Below are 22595 nucleotides of genomic sequence, written 5' to 3' on the forward strand. Positions count from 1 at the left end.
GCCGACCCATACTGTCAAGGCGCGGTCAGGGCTGAGCACGCGGGCGGCCGACCCATACGAGGCCGCCGACCCATACGCGAGCTGGAGTTGCGCCCGGTCGGCCACTTCAGAGCCGAAGGGTGAACGCGTCACGTGGACGGCCCAATCAGAGCATTAAGTGACGAAGCCCCAAATTGGAGTACTACTGTTCAATACAGTTGTCCAGACAGCCGGGATAAACTTGCAGCCACCGATTTTTCAAATATATCCTATATAGACGGAGGAGTTTCTTCCTCCAAGCAGACGTTAATTAGCTATGCTTCAGCTTGCACTTGATGTAATCAGCGCATATTGCTCTAGACAATTTATCATGTATCGACTCCTTCGGCTGTATTGTGCATTTTGACCTTTCTCAAAACACTTTGGCAAATTTTTACAAAAACCCAGCATAAAAGTCAGTGCTCGAAAAACGCCCTCTCTTATCCCCATTTGAAGTTAAGGTTCAGAGGTCGCTCACTGGTGGATGGCACGGTGTATTTGTGCAAGGGTACACGTCTACCATATCCGACAACACATGATTTCGATACACTGGTGCATTACATTCGTCCAGCGTGCTTGGCACGATACAATTGTGTCATTATTCTGTTTTATGTGTTATCAAACGTGTCGAAGGTCCCGACAAGCGTGAAAATACTCAGCCTTATTGTGTTTTGGGTGCGATTAACACATGACTGATGTGTTACCAGTACAGAACATGCCCTCACTGTGTCGATTTGTTTTCAGTGTAGTGCTTACCTTTGGTTGGAAAAAAGAAACACGCAGTCCATGGATGGCTCACGCCGCGCTACATTTATGAACAGGCATTAGTGACGCAGTTCCGAGTCCACGGGTCCGGCACTAACATCAAATTCGGTTGATACGTTCAGAGCATATTCCCAGGAATATTCACCGCGGACGGTAAATTTCCCGAAAATGGCCGATCGGAGTCGTTCCCGGATGTAATAGGTGTTCTCTATGTGATGCCACAATGCGTGCGTGGTCCTCGGCATCAGTATTTCGGCTCGTGGGTCGTTCACATAAATCTGAGCGAATGAGGGTGGCTGGTCTCCGTTGGCTTCGAGTGGTTCAAGTCGGTCCCGCAGTCCGCACCACATGTACACGGCATGTACCCGCCGGTGCCAGCAGGCTGTGGCACCCGTCACGGCTCACGCGCAGACATCGACGACAGGGCCAGCGCCGAGTTCAGACTTCAGATGCCTGGAAAACTGACGGAAGGTACGCGCTTCCACACCGTCGCCAGCCCAAAGATGGCGCAGCACAGGTGGCGGGGCCGGCACGGGGTCAAGGAGGACCTCCCCCACCCCACCCACCCCACAGCTGAAGGTGGCACGTTCACCCAACCACCGTAAGGCCGCACGCGCTACGCCAGCCTGCAGCCACTCCCCTAGCATCATAGCATTAGTTTGCACTAGAACATACAGGGTGTAACGAAATTATCCGGACATCTATTTTTTCGCCATATCTGCTCGCACAGTTTCTTGTTTAATGTGGAAGCTGGAAAATTGGATGAATGCATATTATCACAGACGGAGTCTCGGTCCAAACTGTATTCGAGCCGGCCAGGTAGCCCCCGGGTCACAGAGGCAACGCCACCACGGTTCACATACGAGTGTCATGAGCGCATGTCACGAGCGCAAGTACGCGTGCACCGGCGCGGCGGCCGCCAGCTCAGCTCCATGACACTCCTCCACCCCGAATACTTGCACAGCATGGACAAGCAAATAAATACGCACCTCACAGAACAAATAACAACTGAAACAAAACGCCTACTCATAGCTCGCCACGTATCGGTCTGGGGGCCGCAGGGTGGACCGGTCTCTCAGCCGGTACCGCGGCGCGCTGGGAGAGGGTGCGGACGACGGGACGGTGGTCACACCCGGCGCGGGCACCGCTCCGGTCAGCCCTGGTGGCGCCGGGACAGGCGGCCGGCCAGGAGCAGGCGCTCGATCAGGAGCCGGCAGCCGGTCGGGAGTGGAGGCCAGTTGTCCGGGAACGGGAGCATGCCGTGCAGATGCAGCGGCGCTCTCCGTGACCGGGTCAGGAGCAGGTATCGGTGTCACTCTGGAACGGAGAGGATCGTTAGCGACATGCGGAACAGCTGAATATCGCTCACGAACCTGGTCGGCGTGCCGCACAATCACCCTTCCGTCATTTAGCTCCACAGTGACCTTAACTCCCTCTACGAACACTACACGACCGGGCGCCCACCGACAACGCTCCAATCCCTGCAATCTATCGACAGCAGGCACATACACAGGGTCACCCGGGTTCAGACATCGTTCACGGGCATTTCGATCACGGTACGTCTTTTGAGCCTCCTTCTGTCTCCGTATACGCTCCTGCCTATCTGGTAGCACACCACCTAAATGAGTGCGTGGCACACGACCCAGAAATAATTCGGCGGGCGTACATGAGGTCGTAGTATGCGGTGTTGTGCGGTACCTAAACAGAAATCGAGAGACCTTGGTCTCAATGGACCCCGAGATCTGTTTGTACAGCCCGTTTTTGAAGCTTTGCACGCTTCTTTCGGCTAAGCCGTTTGATTTGGGTGATAGGCTGGGTGTCGTTAAGTGCCTGATCCCATTTACACTGCAAAACGTTTTGAATTGCTGTGATACAAAACACTGGGCGTAGTCTGTCACTAGCACTGTTGGCACTCCCCAGCACGCAAACGACGCTCGTAATTTTTCAATCGTGATCAGTGAGTCGGAGGAACGAGTTGGGTAGACGTCCATCCATTTGGAGTGGGCGTCGACTATCACCAGAAACATCTATCCGTTAGCCGAGCAATAGTCTACATGGACTCGCTGCCAGGTCGAGTCGGCCACTGCCAAGGATGCAGTGGAGCGTCAGGGGCCCTGCCCTTCAGTTCCTGACACTTCACACAACACTTCACGATATCACGAATGTCGTCATCGATTTTTGGCCACCAAACATACATTTTAGCCAACATTTTGGTTCTACACTCGCCAGCATGACCTTCATGTAATAACTTTAACATGGCACCCCGTCCCTGCGGCGGGACGACCACTCGTGACCCCCACAAAACACAGCCATCCTGCACACTCAGTTCACCTATACGGGACCTGTACGGCTGAAAATCAGGGCTGAGGGAAACACTATTGACATCCGGCCAGCCATCTCTGACATATCGATGTACCGCTGACAACACGGGATCCAGAGCGGTCTACCGCTGTATCTGGGACACATTCACTGGGGAATGGGGATGAGTCGATGAACTCAAGTAAATGGACAGTCTCAGCCGGAATTGGAACGCTCGAACAAGCCTCCTCGCACGAAGGCAGCCTGCTAAGCGCGTCACAGTGGCCTTGCTTAGATCCTTGCCGGTACTCAGTAGGCCCCAAGCATCAGCGCCCAGCGGATCATCCTAGGTGACGCCATCACGGGCAAAGGTTTCTGCTCTCCTATGAGGCCCATGAGAGGCTTATAATCTGACTGTATAGTGAAAGTTCGCCCCGCTGGGTAATAGTGAAATTTCTTAACGCCGGTCACTACAGCTAATGCCTCTTTATCAGTCTGTGAGTATCTAGTTTCGGTGTCATTCAACGTGCGCGAATGGTAGGCCACAGGTCGCTCGCCCTGTGACGTCCGCTGACTCAACACACAGCCAATGCCGACCGGTCCCGCGTCACAGGCGAGAACCACCGGAAGGGCGGGATCAAAATGGGCTAGTACAGGAGGGCTAACTAGCATCTCTTTGGCTTTCCGAAAAGCAGACTTCTCTGCCTCAGCCCACTGCCAGGGCTGATCTGCCTTTAGAAGACGATAGAGCGGAGCCAAGACACTCGCCAGGTTCTCAAGGAATTTCCCATAGTAGTTGATTACTAGCCACTTACGCAGTTCCTTAGCATCCCGCGGTTCCGGGGCACGGGCAATCGTGGCCGTTTTTTCGTCGGTGGTCTCCACACCACGGCTGCTTATCTTAAGCCCCAGATAGGTCACGCTGCTGACGCCGAAGCTACACTTGGCCTTGTTGACCCTAAAACCCGCTTCCTCCAGCCGTCTAAGAACCTGCCGGAGGGCCTCGTCATGCGCAGCGGCATCGACACCCGCGACTACAATGTCGTCCAAGAAGAACCGAACGCCAGAGATACCAGCCAGGACAGTTTCCAGCGTCCGCTGGAAGTTGGAACAGCGACACTGCACTCGAATAGGCGAAGGTCAACCGAAGGGGTCGAAGAAGACCCCTTGGGGTGTCTACCGTGAGATACTCGCGGGCCTTTTCATCTAGCGGAAGCTGATTATACGCGTTTTTCAAGTCGATCTTTGAAAATATGGTACATCCCGACAGTTTTGAGTACAGTTCCTCCACACGCGGCAAGGGATACTGCTCTGCCTTAGCAGCCCTGTTGACGGTCAAGCGGTAGTCCCCACACACCCGTATTGACTGACCCCCAGCCTTGGGGACAACCACCAAGGGAGCCACCCATTTGCTGTGCCGTACCTGTTCCCAGAGTCCGCCACGGATCTGGTCTTCCAGCTCGGCGTCCGCAGCTTCCCTGAAGGCCAGCGGTACGGTGCGAGGCTTGAAGAAACGAGGCTGGACGTCCGGGTCTACGTCGATGCCGACTTCCCCGCCTCGATAGCAGCCCAGCTCCTCCTTGAAGACGTCAGCGAACTCGTCCAGGATGGGCTGCACACGGGTCTCCGCAGTCACTCGACAGATGGAGGGCCAGTCGAGCCTGATGTGTCCCAGCCAGTTCCTGCCGAACAGCCAGGGCCCGCCACCTTCGACTACGATGAGAGGTAGTCGCTGAGCCTGTCCGCCGTACTGAACGTTCACTGCAGCCTGCCCCATGACTGGCAGCTGCTCACCGCTGTAGGTCTTCAGCTTCACCGAACACGGTTCCAGCTTCGGCCCTCCACAGGGCCACAGCTGCCGAAACCCGGCGTCAGAGCAGACCGACAGAGTCGCCCCGGTGTCCAGCTCCATCTCGACCTTCTGACCGTCGAGCGCTACCGGCACCATCAGCGGCGGTCGCCTGACACCGAGGCCGGTCCGGACGGTGAAAATGCTGTACACCTCCTCACCGGTCCCGGGACTAGAACTCCTCGGTTGCGTAGTGCCGTCCTCTCTGCTACCCTCCTGCGCGTCCGACCCTTGTAACGCGTCGCCATCAGCCGAGACATGGCGGAGGTGCTGCTGGTTCTTCCTGCAGGCAGCTCGGACGTGACCCCTGAGGCCACAGCTGTAGCACACCTTATCGATGAACGGGCACGTGTCCGGCTGATGATACCTCAGGCACCTGAAACAGCTCGCCGCCGTGCTGGCCCGGGCGTCGTCCTGTCATGCTGAGAGCGCAGCCGACCACCAGCTCTGGGGTCCGCTGCGCCGCCACCGCCGTCCCTGTAGCCGGCAGGAGCGCGGGCAGCACCGGCACCCCTAGAACTGCTACGCAGCCGCAGCGGACCCCGGGCACCAGTCAGCCGATGAACGAAGGCTCCATCTGCTCGCTGCTCAGCACCGCCGCTGAGCTCAGCCGCACTCGCTGCCGCCGACTCGTGTGCCAGGGCCAGCTGCTCCGCCGACTGGAGCGTCAGCCCCGACTCACCGAGAAGCAAGGTTGCAGCAACTCGTTCCGTATGCCACAGACCAAACGGTCACGCAGCATTTCATTAAGGACATTAGGTGCGAACGAACAGTCTTTAGCCAGCTTACGAAGCCGCGCTAGAAAATTAGCAACTGTCTCACCGTCATTCCTGAAGCACGAATGAAACCGGAATCTGGCCACTATTTCAGATTTATCCGGCTCAGATTTATCCGGATGCGGACTTTGCAAAACGCTGACCAGCTGATCGTATGTTTTCTCACTTACAGTGGCTGGAGCGATAAGATCTTCCAGCAGACCGAACGTTTTTGCGCCGATCGCACAAAGCAGCACGGCCTGCTTCTTTGCTTCTTGATCACCCCCGATATCTTGCGCCACAAAGTACTGATTTAACCGCCGCGTATAAGCACCGAAGCACTCAACGACCGCATCGAACTCGGGCGCCCTGCCCGCCATCGCCGCGTATTCGAGCCGGCCAGGTAGCCCCCGGGTCACAGAGGCAACGCCACCACGGTTCACATACGAGTGCCCCCAGCACGGATGTCACGAGCGCAAGTACGCGTGCACCGGCGCGGCGGCCGCCAGCTCAGCTCCATGAGACATATCTCTGGTATCTGCTCTCAACTCACCAGTGACCTGACCTTGCGAAACGACTCTTGCTCTGAGTAAGAGTCGAGTCGCCAACGGTTTCATTTGATAGTTCTCGTTCAAGGAAGTGGAGAGAAGGGAGTACAGTCTCTAGTTTCGTAGTAAGGCTAAGTGTTGGTGGCATGGTGGCATGAGCCAGGAGCTGGTCTGTCAGCAGCTGGACATCAGCAGCAGCCAGTAGCACATCTGCCTGAGGCGTAACAGACTGGGACTTGGTGGCAGACTCAGTCCGGCCTCGATCGCAAAAGGCGCCCTTTGCCAAGTGGTGAGAAGAGTTGTCAAGATAGCGACAGGGAAACGCAAACAGACTCAAATTCTTACCAAGGCAGATAGTAAGAGGTCCCACATCATGATTCACCATTACCCGCCCTTTAGCTTGGTTTTGCTGCCCTTCAAACTGAAAAAGACAATGAAATTGACGACAAAACAACCAGTCCACCACCTTTGGACTTAGGCCAGGGCGTGTCCACTGGTCGAAGGAAGAGATGAATGAGGTGGCCTGGTCGGATGTGAAGCCGTTCGAGCTGCGATATCCGTTGAGCCGTCAAATTGACCATGTGTGGGCTGCCAGCAGCTCGAACGGCGTCGCCCGGCGTCAAACATCCGGCCAAAATCTAGACCTGAAGCATGTTCAGCTGCTGTGTAATATTCAAGCTGTTCATGACGCCACAGAAAACCACTATCAGTGATAAGTATTACCGGCGCAACATCCTGGCTAGCGATTGGTTAGAGCCACTCAACCAGGCTGCACAGGTGGGCTCAGTTTCTGAACGTGTGCTGATGCCTGATTCAAGCCGCGCAGTTTTCATGCGGGGCGGCGCACCACCATGAAGTCCCTAGCAGAATGATAAGTGATGCCGAGAGGACCTATTTTTCTTTTCAGCTTCACTGGGGGGCCAGCGGCATCACTGCGGGGGCCACGCCCCCCCCCCCAATAGCATCTCAGAGGAAGCCCTGGGGGCCAACCATGTGTTTTGCCCCCCCCCCCCCCACACACACACACTTTTTACTCGAGGCCCTCTCGTCTAGGACGTGGTCACCCTCCAGAATAAACAAACTCGGTAAAAATAAGTTCCACGAATCCCCACGCACAGAGTCCAAGGGACCCTTGTTGATCCAAGGAGGCCCTCTATCCATACTCGTCAGCGGAGGCCCCTGGAACTGATGCCCTGAGAGGCGCTAGTGGATCTGAGGAGGCCCCAATATCGACACTAGTCTGGGGAGGCCCCTGACACTGGCGGTCTGAGAGGCCCGTCTGGCGTCTATCCACACTAGTCAGAGGAGGTCCCTGAGACTGGTGGTCTGGGAGGCCCCTCCATCCACACTAGTCAGAATTGGCCCCTGACATTGGTGGTCTGGGATCCCCCTACCCTCACTAGTCAGAAGAGGTCCCTCTATCCTCAATAGTCAGAAGAGGCCTCTGAGACTGATGGTCAGAGAGACCCTTTTATTTATACTAGCCACAGCTGCACAGGAGCCCCCTGAGATAAATGGTCTGAGAGACTCTTCTATTTATACTAACCTAAGGCGCCCCTGGGATTGATGGTCTAACAGGCCCTTATATTTATATTGGCCGGAAGAAGGCCAATGAGACTGATGGTCTGAGAGACCCTTCTATTCACACTGGCCAGAGGAGGCAATTGAGACTGGTGGTTTGAGAGGACCTACTATTCATAAAAGGCAGAGGAGGCCCATGAACTTAAGGGTCTGAGAGCCCCTCCTATTCATACTAACCAAGAGACGACGCTGAAATTAATAATCTGCGAGGCCCTTCTATTCATACCAGCCAGAGAAAGCCCCTGGGATTGATGATCTAAGAGGCCCTTCTATCTATAGTTGCCAAAGGAGGCCCCTGAGACTGACGGTGGCCAGAAATGGCCTTTGAGACTGATGGTCTGAGAGGCCCTTCTATTCAAAGTAGGCATGGGAGGCCCCTGAGAATAATAGTCCGAAGTCTCAGATACTATACCTCCTCTGACTAGTGTGGACTGTGGATAGACGGGCCTCTCAGACCCTCAGAGGCCGGTATCCCTCAGAGGCCGGTATGGGATATTAGAGCTCAGTGAGAGCTTGTGTGGTGCCTTCAGTGGCCTTGTGGAGCCGTTAGTGTTCTCTGGCGCCGGTGTGTCGTCTCCTCGTCACCGGTGTGGGGCATTTAGAGCTCAGAGATACTGGTGTGGGGCCCTCAGAGGTGTCGGTGTGGGTCCTTCAGATGCACCTATAGAGCCTTGAGAGTTGAGATGCACACGTGTGTGGGCCCCAGAGGCGCCGGTGTGGGCCCTCAGAGCCACCGATATAGGGCCTTGAAGGAAATTGTTCATTTTCCTGAAATTTGTATTTTACTACAGATTAATGATTTTCATGATCATAATTATCAGAAAATAAAATAAAACCTTTTTGTATGAAGGATTATTTTCCATATTTTAATCTAGGAAGAACTATATTCTATATAAAATTATGTTTATCGCGGAACCTTACAACGCGTTGACCAATCATATTGTGTAGTTCAAACCTACCCATGCTGATTGGCTGACGATGAGGTGACTGCATTCCTCTGCAAAGCGCGCATTCCTCTGAAAGGCACTCTTTTTGGAATGAGAAATGGAATATCTTCGTCTAGGGTGATTGTTGAGCCGTAAAAGCCACAAAGAGCCAATCATCTTTGTGCTAGTCTCAGCTCAAGCTACAAAGTACGCAACTGCTATTCCAGTAAAAAAAAAAAAAACATGTGAAAAGTGAACTATTTCCTTTAAGAGACACTGGTAGGTATGACCTTCAAAGGCGCCGGTGTGTGGCGCTCATAAACACTGGTGTGGAGCCATTACAGGCGGGTGGAGCCGTTAGAGGCCGGAAGGGGCCCTTAGGTGCCTACAAGGAGCCTTCAGAAGCTGGTGTGGCACCCTTATGGAGATAAGCGTGTCTACTTAGCAGCCCTCGAGGTGCTCTCACGAGCTCTGTGGGGCCCTGCCGAGCCGAAATATGGCCAGATTTTTTTTTTTTTAACCCTCGCACCGACGGGGGGGGCGGATATCCGCCCCCCCTTGAGGTTTTTCGCGAATAGCGGGAAAACCGCGGCGCGTAGCGCCGCGAAATTTGGTATGACTATAACCTCATCAATTTTACACATGGTGTGCAAGTTTGAACCTCCTACCTTTTAAGGTCAGGTCACCAGGTCACTTTGAATGACCCAACCTCAAGTCACTTTTTTGCAACTTTGTCACCGTGCCAGAGCTACAGTAGATGTCGGAGGCCTTTGAAAGTCGCAGGATATTATTAGGTCATTAGTAGCTACAATTTGTATATCTCGGAATTTTGATATCGGTGACCTAAGGTCAGGTCAATTTCGCGACCTCCCCATTATAAGTCAATGGGGGAAAAATCAACTCCCTGTTTTTACCACTAAAACGGGTCGGAATGGCCCCATATACCATGCATGACTTCATATACGATCAACCTTCACTACCTTGAGGTCTGTTTTGCTGTTGGGCAGCTGTGAGGTCATGTGACGTCATCAAAGGTCACCAAAGGTTTTTGGCCAATAACTCCGTACAGGAACAAGATACAGACGCGTGGATGGTCTCATTGTGTTTAGCTCGTCAAGACGCATCGAATGATATACATGATGACCTCGAGGTCACGTGACCTGAGGTCAACCTGTGACCTTGACCTTTCGAGGTCAACATATATATCATTCGATGCGGATTGACGAGAGGATCACGATGATGCCCTTAGTTTGTTCCTATCTTGACTAATTCGAAAGTTATTCGAGAAAAACTCTCTCCATATCTAGCGCCGCCATTTTGACTTTTTCGACCCCTGTGACGTCATCTTTGACCTGACCTGAAAATGACCTTAGTAAAAATTGTAGATCTTGGCCGTGCGTATCCGATGCCGTTTACCGCTTGTCGCTATCTTGCTTCGTTCTCGAGATCTCAGGGGGGGGGGCGGTCATCCGCCCCCCCCGTCGGTGCGAAGTTGGCGCAGACCCCCGTCGGTGCGCGGGTTAACGGCCAGTGCCGCCGCAGGGCTCTTAGGACTTTTATTCTCAGGGACCTCCTCTGCATAGTTTGAATAGAAGGTCCTCTCAGACCATCAGTCTCGAAGGCCTCTTCTGGCCACCATCAGTCTCAGGGGCCTCCTTTGGCAAGTACAGATAGAAGGGCCTCTCAGATCATTAACCCTCGTCCGCACATGGGGGGGGGGGGGTGGTTGCCACCCCAGGTAGTTTTTTCTGCTCTGCACTCAACATTTTTAGAGCTAGATGCCTGATTTTTCGTATAGCTGCTCCTCTATCCTTTCTCGATGTCCACTGAAAATGTCAAGTCTCTGTGATTTTGGGTTTCGGAGATATGACCTTGTTCATCAGGTCATGTCATGACCCAAATGACAAATACCCAATATCTTGCGTTGGCCATGGGTCTTGTGAGCTTTTGACACATTGATTTCGGCCTTTTTTCCCAGTCATACCTCCCCCTATCAGTGAACATGTTGTTCGACGATATACAGATGTCAAGGTTAGGGTCAAGGTCAACCTAGGTCATCTGGAAACATTGCGTTTTAGGCAAGCGGAATTTACTTTTTGTGAAGTTTCTTTGACTGTATTTTTAGTAAAAGTTTCTCATTTCGTGATCTCATGTAATATGGACACATAAACAATCGGTGCACACATCAGTATACACACAGACACACACAGACATGCAAACACATATCATTGACCTTAACCTAACTTGACCTGAGATGACCTCACCAGCAAAAACCTGGTCGGATAGTGTGACATAGAGGTTCTAGCTGGCTTGGCACCACAATACGGCATCGTCATCGGTATATGATGAGCAGCGCACTCGATATCCAACGGTGACCCAAAACAGTAACATTTTTTAGTTTGACCTGACCTGGAAGGTCAATGCCTGACCTGAGAAGGTAAAACTGGGCATCATTGGATTCGTCTTTTCCCAAAGAATCTTTTTAGTCTTTACCGCAAAGCTCTATCTCCAACAGGAACGAAATGGCGCGGGGGGTGGCAAACCCCCCCCCCCCCATGTGCGTTCTAGGATGGGAAAATGGCATGTGCGGGCGAGGCCGCGAGGGTTAATCCCAGGGGCTTTCTCTGACTAGTATGAATAGATCAGCCTCTCAGATAATTAATTTCAGGGTCTTCTCTTGGCTAGTATGCATAGGAAGGGCTCTGATACCCTGAATTTCAGGGGCCTCCTCTACCTATTACGAATAGTAGGACCTCTCCAACCACCAGTCTCAGGTGCCTCCTCTGGCTAGTATAAATAGAAGGGCCTGTTGGACTATCAATCCCAGGGGCCTCCTCTGGTGAGTATAAACAGGAGAGCCTCTGAGACCAAAAATCTTAGGGGGCTCCTGTGGTCAGTATAAATAAAAGGGCCCCTCAGACCATCAGTCTCGGGGGCCTCCCTAGAACAATGTAGAGAGGGGCCTCCCCAGATTCACTAGGACCTCTCTGACCATCAGTCTCAGAGGCCTCTTCTGACTATTGAGGATAGAGGGACCTTCTCTGACTAGTGAGGGTAAAGGGCCTCCCAGACCGCCAGTGTCAGGGGCCTATTCTAGCTAATGTAAATTGAGAGGCCTCCCAGACCACCAGTCTCAGGGACATCCTCTGACTAGTGTGGATAGACGGGCCTCTCAGACCGCCAGTGTCAGGGGCCTTCCCAGACCAGTTTGGATATTGGGGCCTCCGGCCTCCTCAGATTCACTAGCGCCTCTCAGGCCATCAGTCTCAGGGGCCTCCGCTGACGAGTATGGATAGAGGGCCTCCTTGGATCAACAAGGGTCCCTTGGAGTCCGTGCGTGGAGATACGTGGAACTTATTTTTACTGAGTTTGTTTATTCTGGAAGGTTACAACGTCCTCTCAACTCGAGACGAGAGGGTCCCGAGTAAAAAGTGTATGGGGGGGGGGGCGGCAAAACATATGGTTGGCCCCCAGGGCCCCCTCTAGCATGTTAACTTGGGGGCCGTGGCCCCTGCAAGTGATGCCGCTGGCCCCCAGTGGAGCTAAAATCGCGTCACTGGGGCGGGGGGGGGATCAGGCAGTTAACACTTTTAGTGGCAGGGGAGTTGTTGTTTTCATCCATCCCTCAGGGTTTTCGAGAATATCTTCGAAACGGCTAAAGATAGGATGCTGAAATTTTGTGACTTTTCTTAGAACTAAACTAGGCACATCATTTGAAATTTTCAAGTTGATACCCTGATCAGGGGCGGTTCCAGGGCATCGTAAGGTCCATTGGGAGGTCCTATTCACGAAGTGAGTCATTTGGGTGATCACTATGCTGGTGCACTATAACTGTAGGTATTCATTCTGTGGGTGGATCAACATTATTTTCGGGTATTAGAGGCTCACAAGTGATCACAAGAGATGGATCATAGGCGGTTCCAGGAAAGCAGAAAAGGAAGTCGATTTCACCTCCCAACTTCGGTGCTCTGACGCCGCCTATGAATTGCCAATCTACTATTAGTCATTCTATCACATATTTTGTAACATCAAAAGACCATTGCAAATCCGTTTTGGTAATGGTATTAGGCCCGGTGGCCGCGCCGGGCCTGCGGGCTCGACCTTGACATCTCTAAACAGGACCTCGGGGAAGGGCAGGACAGAGTCTGAGCCTTAAGGACAGGGCAGGCACTGGCCATGAGGCTAAGATAAGACACATTAGGCACGTGAGGACTGGGTAGGTTGCAGGGTCCGGGGGCAAGGCAAGGCGCGGGTCTGAGGCTGTCATTACACAGGGCTGGAAAGTAGTGCAAGATTCAGGGCCTTAGAACACCTGATGAACACCACACCTGATGGCAGGGCAACACACACACACAGGATCTTAGAGCAGGGCAAGAAACAGTACCTAAGGGCAGAGCAAGATATAAGGACACAGGTAGGGCACAAGGCCTGAATGTATGACAAGACAGGGTATAGGGCCTGAGGGCAAGACAAGGCTCAGGGCATGAGGGCAGAACAAAGCACAGGTTGTGAGGACAGGTAAGGGCATGAGGACGGGAAACGGCACGGGACCTGAGGACGGGGGACACCACAAGGCCTGATAGCAGGGCAGGGCACAGCGCCTGAGAGCAGTGGGACACGAGACCTTAGGGAAATGCAGTGTGCAAGGCTTGAGGGCAGAGTAGGACACAGGGCTTATGGCATGGGACAGCACAAGGCCTGATGACAGGGCAGAGCACAGCAGCTTAGTGCGAGGGCGGTGTCTGAGGGCAAGACAATGCACAAGGCTTAATGGCAGAATACGACAGGGTCTGAGGGCAGGGCATGCACATGGGGCCTGAGGCAGGGCAAGGCATCAGGCTTGAGGAAGGACGCTGGGCCGGGGCATGAGGGCATGGGAAGGCACAAGACCTGATGGCAGGACAGGGCACAGCACCTGAGGGCAAGGCAGGGCACGGGGTCTGATGGCAGGACAAGTGTACGAGGCTTGAGGGCAGAGAAGGGCACAGGGCCTCAAACTAGGGTAGGACAGGGCACGGGCGTAAAGATGGGAAGACAGCGCATACAACTTCAAGGCAGAGTACATAAGGTATCGGATTTGAGGGCAGGACAGGGCGGGGCACAGGGCCTGAAGGAAGGGCAGGGCAAGGTACAAGACGTAAGGACAGGACACTGGGCAGGGCACATACCCTAGGGGTATAGTAGGGGAGGATATAACAAGGTGTACGACTTCAGGATAGAGCAAGGCACAAGGAATGGAGAGGGTATGTTTGTGCTTAGGTACATAGTAAATCAGGGCACAAAGCAATCGAAAAGCAACATCTGTTACACAGTAAAAGACCGAGGCATGTTACTTATTTTTGCTAGCACTTTTCCGCTGACACCCTGTCATTTCAGTGTGGGACGCAGTGGTTCAAATTTCGCGAGGGCTACGTCCCAAAGGCAGGGGGCTGCGTCCCCAAATGGGACGCAGTCAGTTTGCTAAAATATACCCTGAGTGTTTGAGAGAAATTGAACGTCGCGCTTATTGGGAGGTCGGATAGACCCACCCATGACCCTCAGTTAAAAAAAAAAACTCGTAAAAGGTGGCCGATCGCGGCGAAACTTTTCGCATTCACGAGCTAATCAAAATTACACACATCATGACAATTATATGACCCCGAACCCCATGACCCTTGACCTATGGCGTGTTTCTAGAGACCATGGCATGGCAGAATCGCGATTCTGCGTGTTAGCGCACATTATCGACGCGTTTTCAGACTATTTGTGTCTTTAAAAAAAAAACGCGCAAACTTGTGGAATGATTGTAATACCATGCCTTATGGTAGGTGTCAGGGTCGCATTAGGGTCAGGTGGTCAAGGTTACTGAGCTTAGATGACCTTGCTTCACCTTTTCAAGTTTCAACATGTATTAGTGTCCTTTTTGCAGATGTCGAATTTAGGATCCATTTTCAAGAGAGGTTTTGGTGCCAAAAAATATGTTACGAAGCTTCCCATGTTACGAAGTGGCTTTCAGTGGTGATTGACACCTACTTTGGCTACCTGGCACAGTGTGTCCAAAATTGTAATGATGCGGGGAAATCCGCCCATAATGAAAAGTATTATGACATCCTAAAAATACAAATAAAAACATCCACACAGCAGTCACGACTCATAATAACAACCTCGAACCCAAACATCTAGGAGCAAGAGAAACACAAACCTCGCAAACTCTTACAACATGCCAAGACAACCATTCGAATACCCCAAATGTTCAAATATATGACCCAACTTAAACTTCAATTGAACATCCCGAATATCAGAATGCCCAAAGTTTTATCAGCATTTAATATTTCTACATCATTTTCTGGTGACATAAAAAGGGTCGAAGTCAAGTTTTATTAAAATAACGACATCCTTTTAGGCCTTTTTTCCTACATCCTCCCCTAACGTAAAATGAATTTCGCCACACTGCCTGGCATGACACCTAGGCTAGCTACTGGACACTGGTTGACCTGAGCTTACCTGACCAGACCTACCCCCAGGCCCCAAATGCTGACAGGGGATTCAGGTTCAGCGCAAAATTTTGAGCAAGATAGCATTAAAATTGGGAGGTTCGTATTTCCTTTGTATTTCATTTTTGTAACCACCTGGTCGGGCAATGTGAAAGGGTTACAAATAAATATCAAAGCATGGATAAGATAGGCTACTATTTTTATTTTTCTTAGTTAAGAAAAGATAATCGTGTCAGGGCTATGACTAAAAATAAGTGGCCTAAATCCGATGAGAAAACAGGATTTGAGGGAACCCTAGGTTTGGCTCCTTGAGCCTCTGCCCCCCCCCCCCTCCAGCGAAAATCCCTTACAGGAGGCCCTGAAGCCCCCGGCCCCCCACCTCAAAAAGTAGGTGGGCACTTGCCCACCTGGCCCCTCCTGTTCCTACGCCTATGCAATTTTGTTAATAGCCAAACTATCAAAAATAAAACACAAACTAATGTTTGTGGAATCAATAGTTTGATTCTGACACCAGATTGCCTCTATAAAAAAATCAATTTCCTGATTGTCTTTTAGCATGCTTTGCATAAAAAACAGTCATTATTTTGGCTGTATTTTTTTGTGTGTGGTTAGCTTCATCATTTTTCTTTGCCACCTGCTAGCAGCACTGCCAATCAGTGTTTTACAAGAAGCATGCCAATTGGGGAAACTATGAGGCAGAAATAAAAACATTGATCGATCAATAAATGGATCTTGTACCTATAACCATATATGGGCATAAATGCAGTCCCCGCTATGATGGGGTGCATTCAGTGTAACGGGACAATACCTGCGGTATTGAGTACACCCACTGAAGAGAAAAAGCTTCCATTACCAAAGGAATGATAGTTAACGAGTAATACTTGACGAAAGTACGCACATTCACCCGAAAATGACGATGTTTTTTGCAGGTTCTGGGCGTCCACTTTGGCAGACAATCAGCTGGTCATTCCATAAATGGATCGGCACTATGAAAAAAGTTTAGAAATTTATTTTTAAAACAATAAATACAAAATAGTAACTATTGAATAATAATTAGTTTTGCTATAATTAACAATATTGTAAACAAATTACTACAAATAATAACTATTTACCATCTCTCAATTACTCACTTTTTCTGGCACGTTTCTGTCGATCAGCAATTGCCGTCAAACGTCGGTTGGCCTTGAGTCACAACTTACTTCATTAGGACCGCCAGCTAATTGTGCGCTGAGTGAGTACAGGCCTTGTGTGAATTACAACTTGCTAATGTCTTATTTTTTCATTTGAAAGCTAGAATGCACAAAATCACATCCATTTTTTCGTTACATGGTCATGGCCCTGCCCACTCCAACCTTTCATTGGTCGATCAATATTTGGATTTGAGCCTCGTCCTTTACCCAACTGATGCACAACCTAACAGAATAGCTTCCAACAAAGTATGGTTAGTTTTACAATTGTAAGAACTAAGAATGCCCTGCTCCTTCATTTCAAAATGAAAAGTGATGTAACCATTAACAACACATGAGCCTAGTATCCGCCATCTTCACACAACTATATAGCCGTCAAGATAAAGCAAAAAGGGATACCGGTATGGACTCTAGTCATGTCATGGCAGGCACAAGCTAGCTACAGGCAGTTTTTGCAAGAAGGTAGGTGGAAAAACAAAACAAAACAAGGAGACAACTGACAACAATATGGGTGGGTGGAGTTCTTCTGGCTGTTTACTCAACCTGATCTATCATATATTAGGGAGAACAATATTTAGCTTACCTGTTGTAGACACACAACGACCACCATCCTTGAAACTGCACGTGCAACAACAATAACGCTCAAAGATATTCCGGCGTGCAAACAGCTGCGCCGAAATTGTAGCTCAGTCGTGCTTCCAAATCGACGTGGCACATCGCTGCCAGATCTTTTACTGGACGAGGAAGGCCTTTGAGTATGAAGCAAACTCTGGTGGATAAAATATGAACTAACAGAATCGTTTAATTGGCCGGGTTAGGGTAAATCTGGTTTAGGCTAACGTGCTCCAAAGTTAGTATAAACTCGGATCTGGGCTGTTCCTATCAAAATACACTAGTTTTAATTTATGCTATCCAAAAAGTTAGGGTAAATTAAAATAAATTGAAAATCGGGTTTAGGCTAACGAAAAGTTAGCCTAAACCCGTTTCACAAAAGCACTACAACATATTATTATCAGCATCTTCGAAAAGGACCAAAATTTGCAAATCAACTGTGATACCCAAACTAAAATAGCTGGTGATCAGCCATATCAAAAAATATTGATTGATACTTTATGAAGCAGTGGTAAAGCCGGTAAAGTATTACACAGGACTAGACATTTTCGGCGCGCTACAAGTTTTCGTTACTAGGTATCAAGACTACGGATTATGGACACTTACGAAGCTATTCAATAGTTACGTAATATAAATTTGAATGCTCTCATGATAAAACTACCTCAACCATCCATATCTTCAAGGACAAAAAACAATTCCAAGCCCCCCACGACACCAAACTTCATACGAGGCGGAGCTTTGTAATGGCCTGGCTACACTATGCGTTTTTTGTGTGCGTTTTTTGCTTTTGCGAGTTTGCATGATTTCCGTAATATGGTTCTAGAAAGAAACGATATTACGTTTTTGTTATATTCTTTAATAAAAACTTTTTATTATCATAAAGGCTTTATTAAGTTGTATATAATATACGCAAAACACGCAAACTCGCAAAAAAAAACACGCAGAAAACGCATAGTGTAGCTAGGCCTTTATACGCATGCGCTAAGTGGGCAGCCATCTTTTATTCAGCAGCAGACCTATATAAAATGCATAGTTTATATTTTTAGATTCAATTAAGCATATTTATGTATGCGTGTAAGTGTAAAACAGTTTTTTATTCTGTCCAATCTATTAAAGAAAAAATTATCGAACCCAGTACTAGGTAGTTGCAGCGTATATTGACGCAGCTGCGACATAAAAGCATATTCTGCGTGGTTTGCATGTGGCAAATATTGCGAGCAGTCTGGCAAATCTCAAATCCAAATTTAGCATCGAATGCAAAACTGTTAGCGGTCCTCAAAATTAGAAGGCGAAGAACATCAAACGGATCAAGATTGTTTGTTCAGCTATGAAAACAATAGTTTTTGGGTGATAGTGGAGGTGAAGTGAAGGTGGTTGAGGTTTTAATACCTAGTAGGGTATGTATCTACTTTTCGCCATTGTATCTGTACTTTTGTGTAATTGAGAGCCACGGCAGTATGTGGCAGATCCATTAACCCGCGCCCCGCTGGGCTATTCAGCCATACGCGCCCTGCTGGGGGGGGGGGGGGGGGCAGATTCTGCCCCCCCTGTCTAACTTCCGAACCGATGGTCGTAGAAAGACGGGGAAAACGGCAATCGAAAGCTCTCAACAAGGCGGATCTTAAGAGCCCAAATTTTTTTGCTTAAGTAGGTCAGAGGTCAGGTCAAGGTCAGGTCAAGGGTACAAAATGCAAGTTTCTACAGTATCGGCCTTGCACCGTAGTTGCCGAAGAATGGACGGAGACTGATTGCCCAAAACGTGTTCTTAGACTACCAAGACAATATTCGTTGCACACAATGTCATTCAAAGGTCAAGGTCAAGGTCAGGTCAGGTCAGGTCAGGTCACCAAAAACAAAATATAGAAAAGGGCATGTGCGACACATGTTTTATGGGTCATTTTACTCATGGAATTCAATAGGCACACTCAATAAGTGATATGGACCACCTCTGGATGAATTTCAGGTCGAGGTCAGGTCAAGGTCAGGTCAAGAGGGGTCAAATTTTGAAGTTGGTTGTTAAGGCCTAAAAAGGTGTCTATCCGATGCAGTTTTTCACGGCGAATCGAATGTTGCTATTTTTATTTCCGTACGAGGTCTAGAACTTCCAAAAAAATCATTTTCAAAATTTTTGTGTGTCGTGACGTCATAAAATTTTGAATAACTCCCACATTTTTGAACCGATTCTTCTAAAAATTGGTATGTAGGTGCACATAGACCACTTCTTTGACATATATTCCGGTTTTTTCGATAAACTCAAAATTTTGGATTTTAGAAATATTTTCCCAAAAAAGTCAGTTTTTTGGAAAAATTTTGGCCAAAATCCAAAATTTTCAAAAAACCGAGATAGCCATTTGATAGACAAAGTAGAATCACGTATAACCTTTTTTGTTACGTCCTGATTCCTTTAAAAATGAAGAAGTTAGCGGCGTTTGAAATTTTGCCGTTTTTTAGGCGAAAATGGCGAACATGACGTCACTAAAACGTCAATTTCTCAAAAAATTTCCGACGGATTTCGCTCAAATTTTCAGGGAACGTGTCAAATTGATGTGTGATAAGGTACTGAAAGTTTGACGTCGCTGGCGTAACGCGTTTAGAAGTTATTGGCGAAAAACGGGAGGGGGGGCAGATTCTGCCCCCCCCCCCCAGCGGGGCGCGGGTTAATGCCCGTAAGCCAAGGTACTCCAATTATTTATGTTGATAGGTAAACGCTAATTCTGCTGGGAAATGTAAGGTGAGTTAGAAGACCATGGGTTAGATCAAGCAATTTGTGACCCTTAGCCCAAAATCAAATCAGTAACTAGGGTTACCAAATTATAATGTGAACATGCATTGTGTATTCATCAATATGCTTTGCCTGCTCACAAATGTCCTGATGAAACAGGGTATTGAAAATATAAAGATTAACATGATATCTTAAACATGTGTGTTGAGCAATGTGCGCCTGCTTACTGCTATTGTTAACTTGATTACTATACTGATTTTAGGGCAATGGAAAAAACATGCATTTTTTCATCTTCATGCATTGACATATATGTATAATTTTGTGTTTACAGTTTGATTAAAAACTTTAACCCGCGCACCGACGGGGGTCTGCGCCAACTTAGTACCGACGGGGGGGGGGCGGATGACCGCCCCCCCTGAGATCTCGAGAACGAAGCAAGATAGCGACAAGCGGTAAACGGCATCGGATACGCACGGTCAAGATCTACAATTTTTACTAAGGTCATTTTCAGGTCAGGTCAAAGATGACGTCACAGGAGTCGAAAAAGTCAAAATGGCGGCGCTAAATATGGAGAGAGTTTTTCTCAAATAACTTTCGAATTAGTCAAGATAGGAACAAACTAAGGGCATCATCGTGATCCTCTCGTCAATCCGCATCGAATGATATATATGTTGACCTCGAAAGGTCAAGGTCAAAGGTTGACCTCAGGTCACGTGACCTCGAGGTCATCATGTAAATCATTCGATGCGTCTTGACGAGCTGAACACAATGAGACCATCCACGCGTCTGTATCTTGTTCCTGTACGGAGTTATTGGCCAAAAACCTTTGGTGACCTTTGATGACGTCACATGACCTCACAGCTGCCCAACAGCAAAACAGACCTCAAGGTACTGAAGGTTGATCGTATATGAAGTCATGTATGGTATATGGGGCCATTCCGACCCGTTTTAGTGGTAAAAACAGGGAGTTGATTTTTCCCCCATTGACTTATAATGGGGAGGTCGCGAAATTGACCTGACCTTAGGTCACCGATATCAAAATTCCGAGATATACAAATTGTAGCTACTAATGACCTAATAACATCCTGCGACTTTCAAAGGCCTCCGACATCTACTGTAGCTCTGGCACGGTGACAAAGTTGCAAAAAAGTGACTTGAGGTTGGGTCATTCAAAGTGACCTGGTGACCTGACCTTGAAAGTTAGGAGGTTCAAACTTGCACACCATGTGTAAAATTGATAAGGAAATAGTCATACCAAATTTCGCGGCGCTACGCGCCGCGGTTTTCCCGCTATTCGCGAAAAACCTCAGGGGGGCGGATATCCGCCCCCCCCCGTCGGTGCGCGGGTTAAACAAAATTTTTATGTTTTTTTTTTCAATTATGATAGCGGTGCGCATTTATAATACTGACAAAATACCTCAAAATGTTGCAGTGCATTGTGTGTGTCTATGATGCAAATGCCACATATATTTCTACATAATGTAGCACTAAATATGGTCATAGCTTCAATTTTCAGTACATGCTGATTGAATCATTTTGTTGATTCAATCAACTTGAATACATGAGTTGCCGACTCAATCACTTGTAGTTGCCATGTGTGACCGATTCAATCACAACTCATATGGTGACAAGCGGTGATTCAACCGACTCAATCACAGTGAGTCGGCATTTTCAAGCGATTCATAAGAATCGATTCAATCAGAGTTGAATCGCTTACAAGTCTGGTTATCAAGCGATTTACACCTAGCATATTCCTCGCCCTGGCAGGGGGTCGATGCGACCCCCTAAGGTTTTTCGAAGATAGCGTAAAAACGGCGGCGCGCAGCGCCGCCAAATTTGGCACAGCCTATGGGGCAGCCTTTTTACATATCACCTGAAAATTTCAGGTCCGGGTGACCTTGGGTCAGGTCACCAGGTCAGAAAAACCGGTACAAGGTTATGGTCAAATTTCAATTTTCTTTTTGCAGCTGTCCAACTCACAGTTTTTGACTGATTTCCTTCAAACTTTCAGGATGTGCTAAGTTCACCGAGTTGTATAACATATAGCTCTTTTTTTTAGGTCACTGACCTGAGGTCAGTTAGAGGTCATTACGTCGTAATGTTAAGCCTATGGGAAAATACTAAATTCGGAAAATACTGGAGATATCCGCTTCGTTCTATCACTTTTGTGCTTTAAAACCACAGTACTTAACAGCAGGTCACTTGATGCTTCTTTGGTGTACTTATCCATGGGTCAGGTCAAATGAGGTCAACTGAGGTCAAATGACGTTTTTGCCAATAACTTGGCACATAATGACGCTAGAGCTTAAAAAATGGTGTCATTGTGTTCCTGCTGATCAGCCAAATCGAATGGTATGCGATATGATGCAATTTGGTTAACATTAACTTAATTGATTAATTAAAGTTTACTTAAAAATTAAGAAAAACTTTAAGTACAATTAAGCAAGCTTAAAATTACATCATTTGACGCGCCTTGACGTGCTGAGTTCACTGGTGCTTTTTTTGCTTTATCTTAATTAGATCAAAAGTTATAGGCGAAAAACTTTTGACCTGTTTTAGCGAAATTTTGACATTTATACTCCCAAACCCCCTAAATATTGACCTAGAGCAACCAAATTTGCACAGGGGCGAGAACTCTAGGGGGCCCACCTAAATACCAAATTTGGTGTTTCTAGATGCCATAGGAGCCAATCGCGAGGGGGGGTCTCATCGACCCCCCCCTGTCAGGCCGTGTTATGAAAAATGCCCTGCCAGGGCGAGGGATATTCCTCAAAAAGTCGTCAAGGGAGTACGATGGTAATATGAACGGTGTTTATCACCCCTAAAACACTGTTGAAATCTGCAAATGGGATTTTTCTACA

The 22595-nt window shown here is 48.8% G+C and overlaps 1 protein-coding gene across 2 annotated transcripts; it reads right to left on the minus strand.

Annotated features, from left to right (window-relative positions):
* Positions 1-1571: 1571 nt before the first annotated feature.
* On the minus strand, positions 1572-17391 carry LOC122386445. 2 transcript variants are annotated; one of them, XR_006257382.1, is made up of 2 exons: positions 16984-17391; positions 1572-2100 (listed from the first exon to the last, which is right to left on the minus strand). XR_006257382.1 is itself a non-coding variant. In XM_043375626.1 (2 exons), exons 1-2 carry the CDS (start codon positions 5027-5029, stop codon positions 2077-2079), a joined length of 549 nt encoding a protein of 182 aa, XP_043231561.1. In that variant the 5' UTR covers positions 5030-5922; the 3' UTR covers positions 1572-2076. The 2 variants fall into 2 exon arrangements, 1 of the variants encoding a protein (XP_043231561.1); XM_043375626.1 differs by lacking the exon at positions 16984-17391 and adding an exon at positions 4505-5922.
* Between the last annotated feature and the right edge of the window lie 5204 nt (positions 17392-22595).

This window comes from Amphibalanus amphitrite, unplaced genomic scaffold, assembly GCF_019059575.1.
Source record: "Amphibalanus amphitrite isolate SeventyFive unplaced genomic scaffold, NRLGWU_Aamphi_draft 000251F_arrow, whole genome shotgun sequence".
Taxonomy (NCBI): domain Eukaryota; kingdom Metazoa; phylum Arthropoda; class Thecostraca; order Balanomorpha; family Balanidae; genus Amphibalanus; species Amphibalanus amphitrite.

Coding starts and splice junctions, on each gene's coding strand:
- LOC122386445 (XM_043375626.1), bottom strand. CDS start 5,029: ATGGTGCCGGTAGCGCTCGACGGTCAGAAGGTCGAGATGGAGCTGGAC. Junction 2,101..4,504: donor GTGGCGGACTCTGGGAACAG/GTACGGCACAGC, acceptor TCTCCGTTCCAG/AGTGACACCGATACCTGCTC.